This window comes from Monodon monoceros, unplaced genomic scaffold (genome assembly GCF_005190385.1).
Source record: "Monodon monoceros isolate NGI ecotype Baffin Bay Population unplaced genomic scaffold, NGI_Narwhal_1 Super_Scaffold_14, whole genome shotgun sequence".
Classification (NCBI taxonomy): Eukaryota; Metazoa; Chordata; class Mammalia; order Artiodactyla; family Monodontidae; genus Monodon; species Monodon monoceros.
The window spans coordinates 62,874,123-62,896,783 of record NW_021703770.1 but is presented as its reverse complement, the minus strand read 5'-3'; the positions used below and the strand labels follow the sequence as shown (position 1 = coordinate 62,896,783).

The window sequence follows — 22,661 nt, the reverse complement described above, 5'->3', positions numbered from 1 at the left end:
AAGCGCCAGATTTATGTGCACTTTGAAAGAAGCACCTTCACCATTGGCTTTCGGAGCGGCGCTGTCGCTAGGGAGCAGCGGGCAGGGCGAGCAGAGACTGGGGAGAAGCCCGGGCGGGTGTTCCCGTAACCTGGGAGAGCGGGCACCCACCGTCGGCGCGGACACGCACGCACACGCACGCTCCCCGCGAGTTCGAGCCCCGCGGCCCCGGCCCGCCCGAGGGCGCCCCCCTGCGCCGTTCTAGGCAGAGCCGCGCCTCCCGGCTCGCCTCCCGCCCCCTGATTCCCGCCGCTGCAGCCCAGAGAGAAAGGAACCTGGAACCTCTGCTCCAGGTGCCCCCGCGCGGGCGCGGCGGAGAGCCGTGGGGCTCGGGGAGGAGGAGAGCGCGATGAATGAGTGCTCCCTTCGCCTCCGAGTTGTCTGAGTTGGCGGCGCCGCGCCCCGGCTTCCGGCTCTCGGCGCCCCACGCGCTCGCGGCTCCAGCGGCTGCAGCCCACGTCCGCGCCGGGAGCCGAGCTCGCCGCGCCGCGCCGCGCCGCGCCGGGGGAGCCCGGGCTCCCGAGCTCCTGTCCCGGCCCGGGTCCAGGGGAAAGCAGGGGTGTCCCCGGGCAGAGGCGCACGGCCGCGCGGTCTCCCGCACTCTCCGCGGCCCATCGGTCTCTCCATGGCCTCTCATCAGCAATCCCGGATCCAGGCTTACCTGGAGAAGAACAAGATCGGTCCCCTGTTTGAGGTAAGGCGCTGCAGGTGCGGGCGGTCCCGTTTGTCTTTGGGGGGTTCAGGACACCCCGGAGGGAAGGAGGGAGACAGAAGAGATGCGCGGGAGGGACGCCCCTGTGGCCCCAGTTCTCTCTCTCTGTCCGGGCCAGGTGTCCTGGAACGCGGCCGCGCGGGCGGTTCTTCGGTTACTTGGGCGCGGACAGGTAAGCTCTGGAGGGACAAGCCTTATCCTGGCATGGCAAGTTTGAGGTGTCTGACTGTCTTGCACCTTGCAACCACATGCACGGGGCCCGGACGGGCTGAGACAGACGGATGCACACACTCAGCCTTACACACGCTCACTTTCTTCCTGGAATTCACACTGTCTTGCGCGTTTTTCCCCAAACGTAGGCAGTAGTAGAACCCGTAAAAGGTGGAGGAAGTGCTTAGCAATGGGATGGAATAAGGTTACCTGGGAGAAAACTGAACTGGTAGGAAGTAGGCTTCGGTAGGTGCGGGCGTGTGGAATGAAATTGCCAAGCTGAGGCGCTGACATTGGTCTCTGGATGAAAGGAGAATCCTTTGCCTTGCGGCCCCCCTACCTGTGTTAGGGGGAGAGAGGGGGCAGAGAAAGGTTCGGGAAAAGCACACGCGTATTTATGGGAAGGAGACAGCTCTGAGCTGTTTTCTCTCGCCATCAAAGAATTGATGACAAAAATACAGTAGAAGAATGGAAAAGTGGGAGAACAGGAGAAAATGAGAACGGGGGACTGAAACCAGGCACCGGCAAAGCGTCCCTCCGGTTGCCAGGGCGCTGGGCAGCTGCAGAGGCCAGCGGGGAGGGACGCCCACGGTCCCCTCCTTTCCTGTCCAACCGTCCAGCTGGGCACGGACCCGCTGCGAGAGGACGTGGGAGGGTCGAGATCCCCGCCCCCCCCCCCCCCGCCAAAAAAATCCGTTGTGGTCATACTTGGGCGTTTACATGACCGCGGTGTCTTAAGGCTGAAACGAGGCAGGAGGAAAGAGATAGCAGAGGATGGAACACCTTCTCCAGGACTGAAGAGAGGAGAATGATAATTGCAGAGAAAATAAGACTGCGAATTAATGTCCCAGCACAAAAAGGGAGCGGACAAGGGTGTGATCGTAACGGGTTTCACATAACCAAGATTTGCAAAATCCCTTGTTTTTCTGACCAACTTTTAAGTTAACCATGTACTGTCTTGGGAGAGATGACCATTATTTCAACTGAGAATCACTGTTGTATAGTCATATAGTCCTACAATATATGTCTTGATTCTTGTTTTTGCGAAAAGTGTTAGCAAAGGAAGTGCATATACAAAAGCAGAGTAGAATTGCTGGAGCTACTAGAATTCCTTTCTTTGCCTTTAGTGTAAAGATTAGAGACTATACACTGTATTTAAAGGAGAAATATAATAACCCTCTGTGGCAGTGTGTTAATTGTATCAAAAGAAACATAAAATAAATACATTTAGAGGGTTTCTTCTCTAGAATATAAGTACATTTTCCTAGGGAGAATACATGAATTGTTTTTAATAGATGCTGTTCTCATTTGCTGACTTTTATAATTCCCAAGATTCTCTCCAAGTGACAGTAATAGAGTTTGGAATGTATGTAAACTTTCTATATACATAATTAGGAAATAAATCCAACTTGGTTTTAAATGCTCACTTTTTCAGTTCCACTGCTGAATCTTAAGGGATGGCAGAATTGTTTCATAAAATCATTAGACCTCCTCACTAAAAAACAAACAAGGACAAAAGTATATGCTTTGTATTTTATTCATTTTTGGGGGGTAACATATTACATACATCCCCACTAGCTTGGATTGCAGTGATGAGTAGTTAGTTTTTAAGGGTTGATGTGCACTTTAAATAATTAAAGGGAGAAAATGGATAAGTTCTCTTCTACTGAAATCAAGTCCTTATGCAACAGTTTTGATCATGAGAGAGCTTCGTTTTGAGAGTAGAATTACATGTACTTTACAAAACTGGCAAGTCTCCTCATACTTGAAAGCCAGTGGAACTAGTATAAAATGGACATATTGATCTATCATTCTCCTCAAAGCTCCCAGGCCTTTGGTTAATAGTTCTCATAAAAATTGCTTCAAGAGATCAGAAGAGAAGCCTAGGAACCTGAATTTAGTAAGAAGTAGCACAAATGATGGTCACATATTTAATTCCTGGGCCACATTGTAAGAAACAGTGACATAAGCTAAAATCTCCATTTACCAATTACAAATTGAAATAGGTGGTACCAAGTTTTATTATCTGTGCTTTGTAGTGATTTTTTTTCGTGCTGAAGCACTGGCATTAGTGACATAGCTTTACTTTAGTTTTGAAAATATATAAGACCTGACAATATGTTCCCTTTACAGATTTTGTTAGCTAGGTCTGTTTTAAGAAAACTCACTGAAGCGAGGCACTTTAAAGAGAGCACGTGAATGTTATTTAAAACAGTAGCAAAGGGCTTCCCTGGTGGCGCAGTGGTTGAGAGTCCGCCTGCCAATGCAGGGGACATGGGTTCGTGCCCCGGCCCAAACAGTAGCAAAGGTAACATATACTGGTATTGAGGATACTTACATCTCATTTTTTTTAAAACCTGTACAGTTTACTTAGTTTAGTTTATTTCTTACTTAGTTTATTTATTTCTAACATTTTATCATTTGAGAAGCTTATTAGAGTGCTGCACACAATATGGTGTTTCAAAAACTACTTTAGAGTGAAATTAATCTTGCTTCCAGGTGATTTAGAAGTATACATTTATACTACCTTTAACTATGTTTGAAGATATTTTGAGGCATTACAAAACCATGCCTAGAAATCGTTGCATTAGAGTCTTGGGTAATGATATTTTAATTAAATAGTATGAAGCTATAAGGTGAAAATGGCAATAATGACTTAGATTCCACAAACTCTTTGAAATGTTTGTAAGATATAATACTTTTAGTGCTCTCATTGGCTTGCTCAGGGCAGGCAAGTAGTTAGCAGTCTGGCATCAATCTATAACGAATGCTTGATGTTGCTACAATAAGTTAGAACTATAATCTTAATATAGATTTCACACATAGCTCCTCACTTAACTGGCAAGACGTGAAATGGTTTGGCTGCCACCAAAGTAGAATATTTTTGCAACATACGTAGGTAAGATACATGGGGCAAACGTAAGACTGATCTCAAAGCCTAGGGCTAGGCACCTAACAGTCAAACAACTTGGTGATCAGAAATTCTGTTGCTTATTAGGATCAAGCCATCTACTTTGTTTATATTGTAAGCAGTTTAACTTAATTCTCAAGAGGTTATATGATGTGAAACGTTTCAATAAATTCATTATTTTTAATACAAAGAAGTATACAATTTTCAGTTTCTCTCATCTTGTTAAATAGGATCATTATTTGAAAATTATGGGTTGGAATGGTGCTCAGGGCGGCCATATGTCTTGGTTCCGGCCTAGTCACACTCACAAGAGTGGGAAATCCTGCACCATATGATATCACTTATATGTGGAATCTAAAAATTGATACAAATGAACTTATTTACAAAACAGAAACAGACCCACAGACATAGAAAACAAATTTATGGTTACCAAAGGGGAAAGGGGGGAGAGGGAGGAATAAGTTAGGAGTTTGGGATTAACAGATACACACCACTATATAGAAAATAGATAAACAACAAAGTTATACCACAGAGAACTATACTTAATATCTTATAATAACCCATAATGGAAAAGAATCTGAAAAAGATTATATCTTGATAAATATATATGAATCACTTTGCTGTATACCTGAAACTAATACATTATAAATCAACTATACTACAGTTTTTAAAAAGCAGAATAATGCGGTCTTCATACAATCTCCATAGAATTTTTAAATCTCTGTCTATTGAAGATGTGGCAAACTAAGTTCACTGCATTTTCCCAAATGTGGTCTGACCCACTCCAAGTAGAATGGAGTCACTTTACAACCTTCTGTGTTTAGTGCCTCTACTCACATAGTCTGCGTTTGTGGTAACTGATTTGGCAAATATGTTATGAGGTGGACCCATCAAATGCATGGTCAACCGTAGCAACCAGATTTGTGTTGTAAACGATATTCCCCATTAAGTGGAACCAGGCATCCTTGGAGAAATGGTTAATTCGAGGCTTGGCACTGGGAAACACAAGATGAACCTGGAACATCTTATTACGCTAAAAAGTAAGGAAGTGGTCAAAGAATGATAGGAACATGTCCAAAGGACGTAGAAGCTAGCTTGAAGAGGCTCCTATTAACTAAATCTGGGACAATTTAAGAAGCAAAATAAAGAATGATAGTAATATTATCTTACTGTATAAAATAGGAATATTTTATTCCACACATTCATGGGATACATGAATGTGTTCAATTTATAGGGAGAAGAGAAAGCTTTACCTTATCATAAGTACAATGCCAATTAATAAAACTGGAAGGGATGATGGAATTAGAAAATCACTACTTGGCAACCATCTTAGTAATAATTCGGGCAAGAAACATTAATCAATGCTAAAACTAATGGGTGAAAGTTGGGTGAGGAATGAGATGTTACGTAATCTCTAGTATCTTTCCACAAAATAGATGTTAATTATAAAAGGGAAAAAAGTAACTCTGTAGTGAAGAAACCTGGCAGACGCTACTTTACTCAAGTGTTGTGCCCCCTCTTAGGATGCATTTAAAACAACATGGCATCACTTCTGTAATATTTCTGCCCATCATGCATGACTTGAATTGAATAATGGGAAAATATCTGATAAGCTTGATGGGGAAATTCTGCTTATCTGGAGTCTTAAAAAATGTTAAGATCATGAAAGTCAAGGGAGGTCTCAGACTGAAGAGACGTGACAAGTAAGTGCAAAATATGTTTCTAGAGTTGATACTTTTGCTATGAAGGACATTTTTGGAAAAGTTGGCGAAACTTGAATGGGGTCTCTAGGTGAAGGGTATATGGAGTCCTTTGTGTTGTTCACATACTTTTTCTGTAAGTTTAAAATTATTTCAAAATTTTTAAAAATATTAAAAATAGAAAAGGACATCTAGGAAATGAGCATTTACAAAATAATTCATCCATTGGGTTTCTTTAAACATTAAATTATGTGAGTGTAGTTAAGAATTGTTATCAATGATTTATACGTGGCAACCAATGAATAATAAACTAAAATTCTGAGTAAAGAAAATTTACAATTCTGGTTAATTAAGCATATGCATTTTCCTCTACTCCCTCTCAAAATTTTATTGAAATATCAGCAAAAATATTAAAACAATAAATGCATAAGAGTGCTGGAACACAAGAAAGGGTGCTGAGACAGAGATACTGTTTCTGTTTGTTTATGAGTGGTGGCATCTCCTTTGCACCTACATATGATCGAGTGTCATAGAGTCAATGATATGTAGTGGAAATGTTTGCAATTTCCTGGAAGGTACCTAAAATACATGGACTCAGCTGGGACATCTTCTCATATGCCTGTCCTCCTTCCTGCTGTCTGGAATGCCTCTTTGTAATACCTCCCTCCTACCCTTCTTTACTTCTTCCACATCCCCAGGCAACCACTGATCTCCTTTTTGTCACTAAGGTTGGTTTTCCATTTCTAGAGTTTTGAATAAATAGAATCACACTCTATGCTCCTTTTTTGGGGGGAAGGTGTATATCACTTTGTACTTGACATCATTATTTTGCAATTCGCCCATGTTGCATCCTGTATCAGTAGTTTACTTCTTTTTATTGCTGAATTAGTATTTTGTATGGATTTATACTTTTGTTTCTCTTGGGGACCTGGAATAGGTTGGATGGATCATATAGTATATAGTAGGTGTATGTTTAACTTTTTAAGACATTAGCCACTAGTTTTGAAGCTTGTACAATTTTACGTTCCTACCAACTGTGTGTGAGAGTTTCAGTTGTTCACTATTCTCACCCAAACTTGATATCATCTGTCTTTTTAATAATAGCCATTCTAACTGGTTTGTGTGGTATCTCATTGTGGTTTTAATTTGATTTTACATTGTTGCCTCACTCTTACCCCCGATCTGAGGCCAATGTCAGTGAAGACCATGTGAGAAGCCTGGCCTCCTCCCACCCCTGACAGTAATAAGGCATTCCTCTCCCTCCCCTTTGGGGTTGTGTCAGAAGAGGCCTAGAGAAGACTCAGGACTTGTGGTCCAGTGGTAACAAGGCCACCCCTGCCATGAAATCCGTGCCAAGACACATCGAAATTAAATTTCTGGGGAAGAAAGACAAGAAAAATCTTGAAAGCAGCCAGAGAAATGCAACATTCTACCCATAGAGGAAAAAGCAATTAGAATGACACCGTATTTCTCATCAGCCCATGGAGGTCCAAGGGAAGTGGCACAATATTTTTCAAGTGCTGAAAAAAAAGAACCTAGGATTCCATTAGAGAAAATATCCTTCACAAATGAAAGGGGAATCAAGAGAATTTGTCACCAGCAGGCCTTCCCCAAAAGTATGGCTAAAGAAGTTCTCTAAACAGAAAGGAAATGATGAAAGAAGAAGGAAGTTTAGAACATCAGGAAGGAAGAAAGAACATGGAGAGAGCAAAAATATGAGTAAATATGATACGTTTTCCTTCTCCTCTTGAATTTTCTAAATTATGTCATGATTGAAGCACAATTATAACAATGTCAGATGAGGTTCTAAAAGTATGTAGAGGAAGTACTTAAGAAAATTGTATTATAATCAAGGAAGGGTTAAGAGGTGCAAAGAAGGTAAGGTTTCTATACTTCACTTGAACTGATAAAATGACAATACCTGTTGACTAATTGTATATGTATAATGTAATACCTAGAGCAAGCACTAAAAAAACTATACAAAAAGATGCCCTCAAAAACGGTAGATAAATAAAAATGGAATTTAAAAAATGTTCAAGTAACCACCAGGAATAGGAAAAAGAAAAAACTAAAGCAGAGAGAACAAACAGAAAAAAAATAAATAACATGGCAGACTTTAGCCCTAATATGTCCCTAATTCAATTAAATGCAATGGTCTAAGTGTACCAGTTAAAAGAGATTGTCAGAGTGGATTAAAAAAGATGACCCAACTAAGAAACTCACTTCAAATACAAAGATACAGGCAGGATAAAAGTAAAAGAATGGAAAAAATATTATGCAAACATCAAAAGAAAGCAGGAGTGGCTATGTAAACGTCAGATAAAGTAGACTTTAGAGGATAGAAAATTATCCGAGACAGGAATTGTCATTTTGTAATAATAGAAGGGTCAACCCACCAAGAAAAAGAGCAATCCTGAGTGTGTATGCACTGAGCAGCAGAGCTGCAGGACGTGTGAAGCAGAAACTGATAGAACTAAGAAGAGAAATAGACAAATCTGTAATTATAGTTCAAGACTTCAAAACCCCTCTCTTGACAATTGAGAGAACAATTAGGCAGAAATTCAGAAACACCATAGAAGAACTCAACAGCACATCAGACAACAGGGTCTAGTTGACATTTGTAGACCACTCCATGCAACAGTATCAGAATGCACATTCCTTTCAAGTGGCATGGAATGCATACAGAGATAGACCATTCCCTGAACCACAAAACAATCCTCAATGGAAAACATACAAGGTGTTTTCTCCCACACAGTGGGATGAAACTAGAAATCAGTAATAGAAGGAACACAGGAAGATTCCCAAAACACTGGGAAATGGTGCAACACACTTCTACATAATCTACTTGTCAAAGAAGAAATCACAAGGAAATAAAAACCCATCTAACAATGAAAAGGAAGGTGTGTCAAAATTTGTGAGACACAGCTCAAGCAGTGGGGAGAGGGAATTTCACAGCACTAAAATGCATAGGATAAAAAAGTGGACTGGGACTTCCCTGGTGATCCAGTAGTTAAGTCTCCGAGCTTCCAATGCAGGAGCCACAGGTTCGATCCCTGGTCAGGGAAATAAGATGCCACATGCCATGCAGTCAAAAAAAAAGTGGACTGATGTGTGTGACTGGTCTGAATAGGGCCTCCGCTTTCTATACCATTTTTCTGTGCACTCCCAATAGCACAGCACAGTCTATCCAGAGGGAGAGAGGACCGTTCCACAGTGAAGGATGTGTGTGCATCAGTAATCTGCAGACAATAGGTATCAGTTCATATATTATGTCACGTCTTGTATCTAGAAGTAAATATTAAATTTTTATGTATTTATTTATTTTGGCTGCATTGGGTCTTCTCTGCTGCGCATGTTTCTCTAGTTGCGGTGAAGGGGGCTACTCTTTGTTGCAGTGGGCGGGCTACTCAGTGTGGCGGCTTCTCTTACTGTAGAGCACGGGCTCTAGGCCCACAGGCTTCAGTAGTTGTGGCTCGTGGGCTCTAGAGTGCAGGCTCAGTAGTTGTGACGCACGGGCTTAGTTGCACCAAGGCATGTGGGATCCTCCTGGACCAGGGCTTGAACCTGTGTCCCCTGCATTGGCAGGCGGATTCTTAACCACTGAACCACCAGGGAAGTCCCCAGCATTACTTTAACTGTCAATCCTAAACCCAGTCCATTCCTGGTGGCAAGAATCAGACCGTCTATTATTTATTTATTTATTTATGGCTACGTTGGGTCTTCGTTGCTGCACGCGGGCTTTCTCTAGTTGCAGGGAGCTGGGGCTACTCTTTGTTGCGGTGTGCCGGCTTCCATTGCGGTGGCTTCTCTTGTTGTGGAGCACAGGCTCTAGGTGCGTGGGCTTCCGGGCTTCCGTAGTTGTGGCTCTTGGGTTCTAGAGTGCAGACTCAGTAGCTGTGGCACACCGGCTTATTTGCTCCGTGGCATGTGGGATCTTCCCGGACCAGGGCTCGAACCTGTGTCCCCCCGCATTGGCAGGGGGATTCTTAACCACTGTGCCACCAGCGAAGCCCCTGACCATTTTTTGATTGGATTGTTTGTTTTTTTAGTATTGAGCTGCATAAGCTGTTTATATATTTTGGAGACTAATCCTTTATCCATTGATTCATTTGCAAAGATTTTCTCCCAGTCTGAGGGTTGTCTTTTCATCTTGCTTATAGTTTCCTTTGCTTTGCAAAAGCTTTTAAGTTTCATTAGGTCCCATTTGTTTATTTTTGTTTTTGTTTCCATTACTCTAGGAGGTGGATCAAAAAAGATCTTGCTGTGATTTATGTCAAAGAGTGTTCTTCCTATGTTTTCCTCTAAGAGTTTGATAGTGTCCAGTCTTACATTTAGGTCTCTAATCCATTTTGAGTTTATTTTTTGTGAATGGCGTTAGGGATTGTTCTAATTTCATTCTTTTACATGTAGCTGTACAGTTTTCCCAGCACCACTTATTGAAGAGGCTGTCTTTTCTTCATTGTATATTCTTGCCTCCTTTATCAAAGATAAGGTGACCATATGTGCATGGGTTTATCTCTGGGCTTTCTATCCTGTTCCATTGATCTATATTTCTGTTTTTGTGCCAGTACCATACTGTCTTGATTACTGTAGCTTTGTAGTATAGTCTGAAATCTGGGAGCCTGATTCCTCCAGCTCCGTTTTTCTTTCTCAAGATTGCTTTGGCTATTCGGGGTCTTTTGTGTTTCCATACAAACTGTGAAATTTTTTGTTCTAGTTCTGTGAAAAATGCCATTGGTAGTTTGATAGGGATTGCATTGAATCTGTAGATTGCTTTAGGTAGTATAGTCATTTTCACAATGTTGATTCTTCCAATCCAAGAACATGGTATATCTCTCCATCTGTTTGTATCATCCTTAATTTCTTTCATCAGTGTCTTCTGGTTTTCTGCATACAGGTCTTTTGTCTCCTTAAGTAGGTTTATTCCTAGGTATTTTATTCTTTTTGTTGCAGTGGTAAATGGGAGTGTTTCCTTAATTTCTCTTTCAGATTTTTCATCATTAGTGTATAGGAATGCAAGAGATTTCTGTGCATTAATTTTGTATCCTGCTACTTTACCAAATTCATTGATTAGCTCTAGTAGTTTTCTGGTGGCATATTTAGGAGTCTCTATGTACAATATCATGTAATCTGCAAACAGTGACAGTTTTACTTCTTCTTTTCCAATTTGTATTCCTTTTATTTCTTTTTCTTCTCTGATTGCCGTGGCCAGGACTTCCAAAACTATGTTGAATAATAGTGGCGAGAGTGGACATCCTTGTCTTGTTCCTGATCTTAGAGGAAATGCTTTCAGTTTTTCACCATTGAGAATGATGTTTGCTGTGGGTTTGTCATATATGGCCTTTATTATGTTGAGGTAGGTTCCCTCTATGCCCACTTTCTGGAGAGTTTTTATCATAAATGGGTGTTGAATTTTGTCAAAAGCTTCTTCTGCATCTAATCAGATGATCATATGGTTTTTATTCTTCAATTTCTTAATATGGTGTATCACATTGATTGGTTTGTGTATATTGAAGAATCCTTGCATCCCTGGGATAAGTCCCACTTGATCATGGTGTATGATCCTTTTAATGTGTTGTTGGATGCTGTTTGCTAGTATTTTGTTGAGGATTTTTGCATCTATATTCATTAGTGATAATGGTCTGTAACTTTCTTTTTTTGTGACATCTTTGTCTGGTTTTGGTATCAGGGTGGTAGTGGCCTTGTAGAATGAGTTTGGGAGTGTTCCTTCCTCTGCAGTTTTTTGGAAGAGTTTGAGAAGGATGGGTGTTAGCTCTTCTGTAAATGTTTGATAGAATTCACCTGTGAAACCATCTGGTCCTGACTTTTGTTTGTTGGAAGATTTTTTTTTTTTTTGTGGTACGTGGGGCTCTCACTGTTCTGGCCTCTCCCATTGCGGAGCACAGGCTCTGGACGCGCAGGCTCAGCGGCCATGGCTCACGGGCCCAGCTGCTCTGTGGCACGTGGGATCTTCCCGGTCCGGGGCATGAACCTGTGTCCCCTGCATTGGCAGGCGGACTCTCAACCACTGTGCCACCAGGGAAGCCCTGTTGGAAGATTTTTAATCACAGTTTCAATTTCATTACTTGTGATTGGTCTGTTCATATTTTCTATTTCTTCCTGGTTCAGTCTTGGAAGGTTACAGCTTTCTAAGAATTTGTCCATTTCTTCCAGGTTGTCCATTTTATTGGCATAGTGTTGCCTGTAGTAGTCTCTTAGGATGCTCTGTATTTCTGTGGTGTCTGTTGTAACTTATCCTTTTTCATTTCTAATTTTATTGATTTGAGTCCTCTCCCTCTTTTTCTTGATGAGTCTGGCTAATGGTTTATCAATTTTGTTTATCTTCTCAAAGAACCAGCTTTTAGTTTTATTAATCTTTGCTATTGTGTTCTTTGTTTCTATTTCATTTATTTCTGCTCTGATCTTTATGATTTCTTTCCTTCTACTAACTTTGGGTTTTGTTTGTTCTTCTTTCTCTAGTTCCTTTAGGTGTAAGGTTAGATTGGTTATTTGAGATTTTTCTTGTTTCTTGAGGTAGGATTGTATTGCTATAAACTTCCCTCTTAGAACTGCTTTTGCTGCATCCCATAGGTTTTGGATTGTCGTGTTTTCATTGTCACTTGTCTCTAGGTATATTTTGATTTCTTCTTTGATTTCTTCAGTGATCTCTTGGTTATTTAGTAACATATAGTTTAGCCTCCATATGTTTGTGTTTTTTACATTTTTTCCCCTGTAATTGATTTCTAATCTCATAGCGTTGTGGTCAGAAAAGATGCTTGATATGATTTCAGTTTTCCTAAATTTACTGAGGCTTGATTTGTGACTGAAGATGTGATCTATCCTGGAGAATTTCCATTTGCACTTGAGAAGAAAGTGTAATCTGCTGTTTTTGGATCCTATAAATATCAATTACATCTGTCTAGTCTATTGTGTTTTTTAGAGCTTGTGTTTCCTTATTAATTTTCTGTTTAGATGATCTGTCCTTTCGTGTAAGTGAGGTGTTAAAGTCCCCTGCTATTACTGTGTTACTGTCGATTTCCTCTTTTATAAGTGTTAGCAGTTGTCTTATGTATTGAGGTGCTCCTATGTTGGATGCCTATATATTGATAATTGTTATATCTTCTTCTTGGACCAATCCTTTGATCATTATGTAGTGTCCTTCCTTGTCTCTGGTAACATTCTTTATTTTATTGTCTATTTTATCTGACATGAGTATTGCTACTCCAGCTTTCTTTTGATTTCCATTTGCATGGAATATCTTTTTCCATCCCCTCACTTCCAGTCTGTATGTGTCCCCAGGTCTGAAGTGGGTCTCTTGTAGACAGCATATATATGGGTCATGTTTTTGTATCCATTCAGTGAGCCTGTGTCTTTTGGTTGGAGCATTTAATCCATTCACATTTAAGGTAATTATTGATACATATGTTCCTATGACCATTCCATTTTCTTAATTGTTTTGGGTTTGTTTTTGTAGGTCCCTTTCTTGTCTTGTGTTTCCCACTTAGAGAAGTTCCTTTAGCATTTGTTGTAGAGCTGTTTTGGTGGTGCTGAATTCTCTTAGCTTTTGCTTGTCCGTAAAGCTTTTGATTTCTCTGTTGAATCTGAATCAGATCCAAGCCGGGTAGTGTAATATTGGTTGTAGGTTCTTCCCTGTCATCACTTTAAATATATCATGCCACTCCCTTCTGGCTTGTAGAGTTTCTGCTGAGAAATCAGCTGTTAAACTTACGGGAGTTCTCTTGTATGTTATTGTCGTTTTTCCCTTGTTGCTGTCAGTAATTTTTCTTTGTCTTTAATTTTCGTCAATTTGATTACTATGTGTTTCGGTGTGTTTCTCCTTGGTCTTATCCTGCCTGGGACTCTGTGTGCTTCCTGGACTTGGGTGGCTATTTCCTTTCCTATGTTAGGGAAGTTTTCCACTATAATCTCTTCAACTATTTTCTCGGGTTCTTTCTCTCTCTCTTCTCCTTCTGGGACCCCTATGATGCAAATGTGGTTGCATTTAATGTTGTTCCAGAGGTCTCTTAGGCTGTCTTCATTTCTTTTCATTCTTTTTTCTTTATTCTGTTCCACGGCAGTGAATTCCACCATTCTGTCTTCCAGGTCACTTATCCGTTCTTCTGCCTCAGTTATTCTGCTATTGATTCCTTCTAGTGTAGTTTTCATTTCAGTTATTGTATTGTTTATCTCTGTTTGTTTGTTCTTTAATTCTTCTAGGTCTTTGTTAAACATTTCTTGCATCTTCTCGATTTTTGCCTCCATTCTTTTTCCGAGTTCCTGGATCATCTTCACTATCATTATCCTGATTTCTTTTTCTGGAAGGTTGCCTATCTCCACTTCATTTAGTTGTTTTTCTGGGGGTTTTATCTTGTTCCTTCATCTGGTATATAGCCCTCTGCCTTTTCATCTTGTCTATCTTTCTGTGAATGTGGTTTTTGTTCCAAAGGCTGCAGGATTGTAGTTCTTCTTGCTTCTGCTGTCTGCCCTCTGGTGGATGAGACTATCCAAGTTCATCTATTTTCTTTCCTTCCATTGCTTCCATGGCTTGGACCTTCCCTTCATTTCTCTTTGCAGCATTATCTGATTCCTTCCACATGTCACTGATTCCTGTTTAAACAAAGAAACACATATTAAAAATCCAAAAAAAACCCCAAAAACTGACCAGTGTAGGCCACTTTCTAGAAACTAAGAAAAAGCAAATTACTGTCTTAGATACAGCTGTGCCAGCGTACCTTCTGATCCTCATGGGTGCATATGTCTACACCTCACCCTTTGTCTTGTTGTATATTAATTCGAGGCTCTATGGTTAGAGAAAATACCTTCAGAGCCTTTGAGATTTTTAAATATGGTCCAATATGCCTTTAAATGTACTTCATAAAATTAAAAAATATTAGCTGCATTTTTCCCTGACAGGAACAAGATGTACTTGAAAGAGAAATTGAGTTTCAGTTCAGAAAAATAAGTTGTAGAGAATGAAAGAAACATGAAGAGAAATCTAGCATTTAATTATGTTTAATTGTCACTGTGGAAATTTCTGTTTACAGTATTGGCATTTAAAAAAAGATATTTTCAGAAGTGACATTTTGATTAGGATAATTTTCTGCTTCCAACATAGTGTGTTTTTATCTTTATTTGGCTCCGTGGCTGTCAAGGCAGCAAAACTGTTAATAAGCTTTTTTAGATTGGATGAATGCAGGTCCCAGATGTCTTGGTTCTAACTGGGGCTTGTTGTATACATTGCTATTTCATTGACATAAAAAACCACTTTATGCCACACTAACTGAATTCAGTTGTACAACTTGGTGGATAGATATACTTAAGACATTGGTGAGCTCAGCAAATATTTTATATGTGTGACAATTTGGAAGGAAACTCAGGATTGAAACCCAGGCTCGGAAGAATTCAATTCAAAGCAATCAAAATTTACAACACATGTCCTTGCTTCAGCAGATGTTTTTGGGAAAAATCTTTGACTCCTTTTTGAGTGTCAAATTATGCCTTGAGGCTAAATTCCACCTGAGGGTCAATATTAATAAATTAGGTAAAAAGTGTAAGCAAAAAGATGGAAGCTAGTAAGATAAGTTATCCTAGCGAAAAGAAGGCTTTGAGGTGACGGAATTACAATTAAGAATGGTAGAAGAAACTATCATGAACTAAAGTGTGAAGGATTTCAGTTTTTTAGTACAAGAATAGGTTAATGAAAGAATACTTCAGCATTTTTTCAGCATAATAAGAAATGCAACAAAAAGCTTGACTACCTTGGCTAGTTTAATTGTTGCATTATCTGAAGGAGGAAGATTAGGCTATGATTCTCTCCAAAGAGAAAACAATAAACTTCATGAATCTGTATTGAAAAGCCCCGCTCTAAGTTTAAATCTTCCAGAGGGCCTTTTTGGGTTAACTAACCAGGCTCTAATTAATCCACCAAATCCCTGCATTTCATGTGTAGTCAGTACTGTATTATGTTGTTTTATGCTTTTAACAACGCTATTGTTTTATCATGCCTGTTTCCCATGTGAAGAATCTTAGCTCTCTAGTGTTGACATAACTTTCCCCAAATATACAGAGCATAAGTGGGGGAGATGATGTGAACCTGGGATATGTCTGAGTCCAAAGCTTATACTTTTAAATTTTTTCATTTTTAAAATATTTTCAGCTTTATTGAGATATAATTGACATATAATATTGTGTAAGTTTAAGGTACACAAAGTGTTGGTTTTATACACTTTTATATATTGTAAAGTGATTACTACCATAGTGTTAGCTAACACCTCTATCATGTTACATAATTACTACTTCTTTTTTGTGGTAAGAACATTTAAGATCTACTCTCTCAGCAACTTTCAAGTATATGATACAATGTTATTAACTATGATCATCACGCTGCACATTAGAATCCCAGAACTTGTTCATCTTACGACTGGAAGTTTATAACTCTTTGATCAGTGTCTCCCCAATCCTCCATGTCCCTTCTTCTGGCAGCCACCATTCTACTCTCTGTTTCTATGAGTCTGGCTTTTTTAGATTCCACATATAAGTGATATCATACAGTATTTGTCTTTCTCTGACTTATTTCACTTAGCATCATGCCTTCAAGGTGCATCCATGTTGTGGCGAATGGCATGATTTCCTTTTCTCATGACTGAATAACGTCCGTGCGTGTGTGTGTGTGTGTGTGTGTGTGTGTGCGTGTGTACACCACGTCTTCTGTATCCTTTCGTCCATGGACAGATATTTAGGTTGTTCCCATATCTTGGCTATTGTGAATGATGCTGCAGTGAACGTGGGAGCGCAGATATCTCTTTGAGATCCTGTTTTCATTTCTTTTGGATATATACTCAGAAGTGGGATTACTGGATTGTATGGTAGTTCTACTTTTAATATTTTGAGGAATGTCCATACTGTTTCCATACTGGCTGTACCAGTTTACATTCCCACCAACAGTGTACAAGCGTTCCCTTTTCTTCACATCCTCACCAACACTTGTGATCTCTTGTCTTTTTGATGATCAAAGCTCATACTTTTAGCTACTAGGCTAGTTTGCCCTCTATCTGCTTAGACTCTCCACACTGTCCAATACAGCAGCCACTAGCCACATGTGACTGTTTAAACTAAATGAAATGAAATTAAAACTTCCGTCCTCATTCTCACTAGCCGTATTTTAACAGCTCAGTAGTAACATGTGGCTGCTGAATTGACCACAGCAGACATAGATTATTGCCATTATTGCAGAATATGTAATTGGACAGCATTGCCTTAGCTTCAGAGGTATCTCCTTTTCCCATTCTCCCTGGCCTTCCAACTATTCCACGCAGTGAGATGCTGTTTTCCCTGGGCTCCTGTAACACCATCCTCTCCTAGTTTTCCTTCTGCCTCTTTAAGCCATTTCTTCTCTGTCTCCTTTGGGAACTCTTCCACCTCCACCTCCTCTTTAAATGTTGAATACTCTCAGGGCTTAGTCCTAGAGCTCATCCACTTCTATGGATTCAAATTTCGATTTGCTGACAATTCTGAATTTTCGACTTTCACTTCATATCATGTCTTCTGATATGTCTCCATCCTTGCCATTTGGATTTGTTTCCAGTTCCACCTTCCTGGGAAAGAAGGCCTCATTAGACAAGAATTAGAAAATGAGAGGATGACTCTAGTGATTAGAAGAAGAGTATTATCTTTCCCTTTCGACCAGACATTGGGTCTGGATATCTATGAAGCTATTCAGTGCAGCAGAGGTTAAGGACGGCACTGGGCCAAGAACTAGGAAATGCAAAAGACAGGCAAGATGTAGCTGTCATCCTTGGTCCAGTGCACACTTGAAAGTAAAATTATCTGAGATCATTATCATGACTGTGTTCATGGTTTTCTTACTTCATAATCTTTAGTAAAAATGTTACTGAAAATTCTGAACCTATTTCAACAGTACTGTATGGAACATATTAAGGAGAGAAACTTTTGCCTAAATTTGGGTAAGAGTTAACCATGAAATTATGTCTTCCATCCCTCCATCCTTTCATCTCCTACTTCACACCCATGTGGCAGTGGCTGTGATTATCATGAGTTGCTCCAGAGGTCTATGTCTTGCTTTTGTGGTTCAGACCTTTCCCCATCATGAAACTTTCCTTCCAGTGTTAATATTGAAGTTTATAGTTTTCAATATTACTAAAAATGCACATTCCTCTTAAGCTGCCTACTGAGAGGAAATATATTTGTGTCTGGAAGATTTCTTCACGGTTTTAGATCTAATATATACATCTACACCTGCGATAAGAGGGTGATGAAGCTTCTAAGTTATCACATTAAATTTGTGCTTCAAGTTGTAGAGTGTGCAGCAGAGCACCTTTCTGGGAAGAAATTAGGAAAAAACTCCCTCACCTCTCCTCCCCTTGCCTCCACCGAGCCTATCCCGATTCTTTCTATGGTCATATCCTTTCTATGGCCATCAGTATCTCCATAAATACTTTGCAGCAGTGTGCCCAAGAGAATTTTCTGGCAGTAACTATATGCTGGAAGACTACTGAATGAAGGAATCCAGGTTTATATCATTAGGCAGTCTAAATGAAGCTGTGTAGCTTTTCCAGTAGGGTGGCCGGTGTATTTCTGTTTTACTAAAAGCAACATACTAGACTTTGGGATCGATATGGGTGTATTTTAAGCAGTCTGCCATTCAGATGTGTGTCCTACTTATAAGGAGATACTTAACCACAGTGCCCTTTCCCAGCAGATACAATAGGATGGGAGGTTTTACCATTTTTATAACTTGAACTAAAGCTAAATCTTTACAGACAGAAATTGTTCAAATTCTGCTTTCTGAAACTATTAATTTAAAATTTTGTTTGCATCTCAAGTCAACATCAATTTAGACTTCTCAGCCCATTTCTTTGAAGTTTTAATGGGTTCCTTAATTACAGAGGGAACAGATATCAGCAAAAGCAATGGATCAGAAGAACATATATTCAATGACTTTTGCCAGTTTAGTATTCTACATCCAAATGTATTGCTGTTTGTATCAATTCTAGGAGATTTGCTGAGTGGCCCCAACATCATGTTTGGAATGAATGTGTCATCTGTGGAGCTGGCCTCTGCTTCTGGCTCCGTGCTTTTGTTGCCAGTGTATCACTTTACTTGTTAAATGAAAGGAGAGAAGATTAATTGGTTAATATTAAAATTCTAAGGTTTATGGTTAAGCGTGGTATAATAAAGAACACTGAGTACTAAGGAAGAGAAACAATGCTCAGTGGACGCCAGTATGAGTTTACTGTGTACAATTTACCCTTTGCTGTTGCTGGTCACTATTAGATTAATTGGCTAAAACTGGTTGCTGAAATACAGAAAAATACTTTGACAAGGAAATTGATTCAGTTACTATGTGTAGACATCACTATTATTTCCACCTAGCCAAAGGTATTGTTCTCTCTCTCTCTCTGCATATATTTTGAAAGATTGGAAGTACAGGTTCTAATAATGTCATGGTGGGAGCAGATGGTGAGATTTTAGCAGATGACATGGAAAAAGTAGAATAATTCTACCTTTATTTTGCTGATATATTTTCTATCAAAAAATGATTATCTTTAAAAAACTGCAAAATTGGATGTTCTTGATTAAGAGGAAGCTGAAGATCTAGAAATGAGAAAAAATAATGCACTATACTTTTAATCAGTTAAAGGTTTCTTGTTCCAGAGCACTTACATCCTTCTGAATTTAAAGAACTTGGATTGAGGTCATAATAAGCTGACATCTAACCACAATTACTATGTGTCAGTCACTATTCTAAGCACCAGGATATATCTTATTTGATTCTCACAACAATCCTATGTGGGAATTTTGTTAGCTCCATTTTAATGATAAGGGTATTGAAGCAAAGAGAGGTTAACTTGCTTAAGGTCATACATCAATCACATAGAGGAGCTAGGATGCAAACCCAGGTATTTTATATCAATATCCCTGCTCTTCATCCCCATGCCAGACTTGCCAAGCTGGAACATAAAAGTGCCAAAGTATGGGAGGCAGGAAAAGGATTTTTAATTTTCAAGGTAGTAGGCTAGGTATATTCAGCAGAAGACAAGAATAATTGTTCTATAGTAAAATCAGAGAATTTATGATGAAATGTTGATTAATAAAATCTGTGTGCTTAGAGTGGGAAATCTGTGCCACTGAAGCCACTATGAGTTTATTGAAAACAAATCATTTCACTCTAGCTCAATCTTCCTTTCTGATATAAGATAACTAGGCTCACTGATACGATCCATTTAGGAGACATAGCCTGAGATTTTTTCCCAGGCAATTGGAAAAGTCTTCCATATGCATAAGATGGTTATATATAAGGTAGAGAAATGTGGATTGAGTGATAGTACAGTCACTTGGAGCTTGTTGGACCACCCTATCCAGGAGGATGCACTGGTGACTGATGGGAGCCTGGAGGGCAGTACTCAATGACTTGCTGGTCCTGGTCAATATTTTTACCAATGACTTAGGTGATGAAAGGCAAGCTATATTTTAAAGATTCATGGATGATATAATCAGAATTTTGAAAAGCAGAGCCTGGAACTTAAGATGAACAATATGACCCTTCATAGGAATAAAGATGAAGTACAATATTTAGCTGGAAATAATCTAAATGCAATTGTCATTGCCATAATGGCTAGGATAATGAGAAATGTTTGAAGTATTTAGAAATACTAAATTTAAGAAATAAAACTTAAGGGGAACATCACCTATGTCTTCAAATACATGAAAGATTATTGTATGGAACATATATTTTTGTCTGTATATGTTCAGGAGACAAAACTGGAATCAATGGGTAAAAACAACATGACAACTTCCTGATGATATTAACTGTTTAAACATTGAACGGTTTATTTTTTCCTTCTATAAGCTCCTAAGGGTTTATGACATAAGAGATTGGTTTTAGGTAACTGCCAGTTCTACTTGGATCTCTGTTATGGTTTGAGAAGTGTTAAGGCATTCCCTTCACCTCTTTCCAAAATGCCTTTTACCACTCGAACTTCCGTAAACCTTTAAGCTTCCATCTTACTTATGGCATTAGGGCACGGTTTCTCAGCCTCAGCACTGTTGACATTTTGGACCAGATAATTCTTTGCTGTGGGGGAATGTGTTGTAGGACATTTAGCAACTCTACCCACTAGATGCTAGTAACACTTCTCCCAGTCGTGGCAATCAAAAATGACTCTTGACATTACCAAATATGCCCTGAGGGACAAAATCACCACAGCTTGATAACCATTGCTTGAGGGAAAGGCATTAAACGTCTTTGCAAAATGCAAATGTTCGTAGGAGGTATATAAACCAATTCAGTCAAGAATACAAGATGAATGGGACTTCCTTGGTGGTCCAGTGGTTAATACTTCACCTTCCAACACAGGGGTGTGGGTTCGATCCCTGGTCGGGGAGCTAAGATCCCACATGCCTCACGGCCAAAAAACCAAAACATGTAACAGAAGCAATATTGTAACAAATTCAATAAAGACTTTAAAAATGGTCCACATCAAAAATCTTAAAAAAAAAAAAAAGAATACAAGATGAAGGAAACATGATTTTTGGTTTTTTTCCCTAGCAGAATAAGCTGCCTCCTTCTCTAGCCTGAAGGCTCTTGCTTAGTACTTTCAATAGGTCTTCGGAAAGTGTTCTTTGTATTACTGCTAATTATGTTTTCTCTTACCCTCTAATTCAGAAGGGTAAGGGCAGAAGTTGTTCACTTGGTCACACTGCCCTCCCCTTCCTGCTCTACCTCAGCATCTCCCAGTGTCTTGTCCAGTAGATGCTCGAAAAAGTAGCTGTTCAGTGAGCACATGAATGAATAAGTGAATGAAGTTGCATTTGGGATGAATCTTGAGTTAGAAGAGTTTTCAGCACAGTAAGAGATTTGGGAGGTGACGGAGGCGTTCCAGGTCAAAGGATGGCATGATCCAAAGATGGGCTGCTGAGACTGGAATGTTTTCTCGGAGGAGCAGTTCGGTGTAGTTGGCTCACAGTACACGTGTATAAGGATGGTGGACGATGGTGATGGGACAATAGACTGGTCCCAGACATGGATCAACTTTAATGTCAGGCAGGAAGTAAGTACTTAAGTAAGTTACCAACTATTTAAGTTGGTATTAAGACTAGCTAATATTTCGACTAAGTATTAAGTTAGTTAATATTTAAGTTGGTATTAAGACCAGCTAATATTTGGACTAACTATTAAGACTAGCTAATATTTGGACGTGGTCGTGCGCATCAAATTGCTGCTTTAGGAAGATACATCTTATAGTGGTGTGTGGGGTGGCTGGGATGTAGAGAGCACTAGTTGGTGTCAATTACCAAGGGAAAGATGACGATGACCCAAACTAGGGAGATGGTAGGTGCAACTGGAAAGGGAGGCAGCAGGTGGGGGCTATTAAACAGGACATGCAATTGAATAGTTGTAGAGTATGTGAGGGTTGGGTAGGAAGTTATGGAGTATGTGAGGGTTGATCAGGATCAAATGTGAATTAATGTGGATTAAAAAGGTAATGTTAGTAATAAAAATAGAGAACCTGGGCGGGGGGTGGGTGGGGGGTGGGGGTGGTGGTGATGCTCAGTGCTGGTGGTGGAGAGGATGATGAAAAAGGTCCTGAAGAGAAACAGAGTTCCTACAGAAGAAGACACTGAATTAGATGGAGATTTTCCACAGACTAAGAGAATTCGATTCTATACTCCATGTGATTTTTTCTAAAGAAAAAAATCATATAGAAAGCCACTCTTAATGATTGGGCAGAACCAAAAACAATAAAAAGTAGCCCTTTCTTTGAGATACATACTTCATTGTTTACTGAAGTCTAAAATAAACGCAAAACAGGCAATGGAGCACGAATGTGACATTTCTAGTGAGTGTTTCTTTTTCCTTTTTAGCTCTAGTGTGTGTATTATATGTTATTTCCCCTCACTCAGTGTTTGGGCATTTAGCTTCAGTTAGTAAAAGCCGCTTCATTGCCCACAAACTTGAACTTTCTATGATAGTTGTAGGACTTCTTTGACATTTAGGGAGCTACTTTCTGACTTGCACCAACTACATTTCCTGGTAGTGAGTTCATGGAATACTTAATTGCTTTCTACT

General features: G+C 39.7%; 1 protein-coding gene across 1 annotated transcript in view; it reads left to right on the top strand.

Moving 5' to 3' along the window:
* Nucleotides 1-392: 392 nt before the first annotated feature.
* CUNH8orf34 (chromosome unknown C8orf34 homolog) overlaps nucleotides 393-22,661 on the top strand; it is a 332,018-nt gene continuing 309,749 nt past the window's right edge. Inside the window, 3 exon segments of the mRNA XM_029222885.1 lie at nucleotides 393-542; nucleotides 544-597; nucleotides 599-733. Of these exon segments, the coding sequence (XP_029078718.1) occupies nucleotides 393-542; nucleotides 544-597; nucleotides 599-733 (339 nt within the window).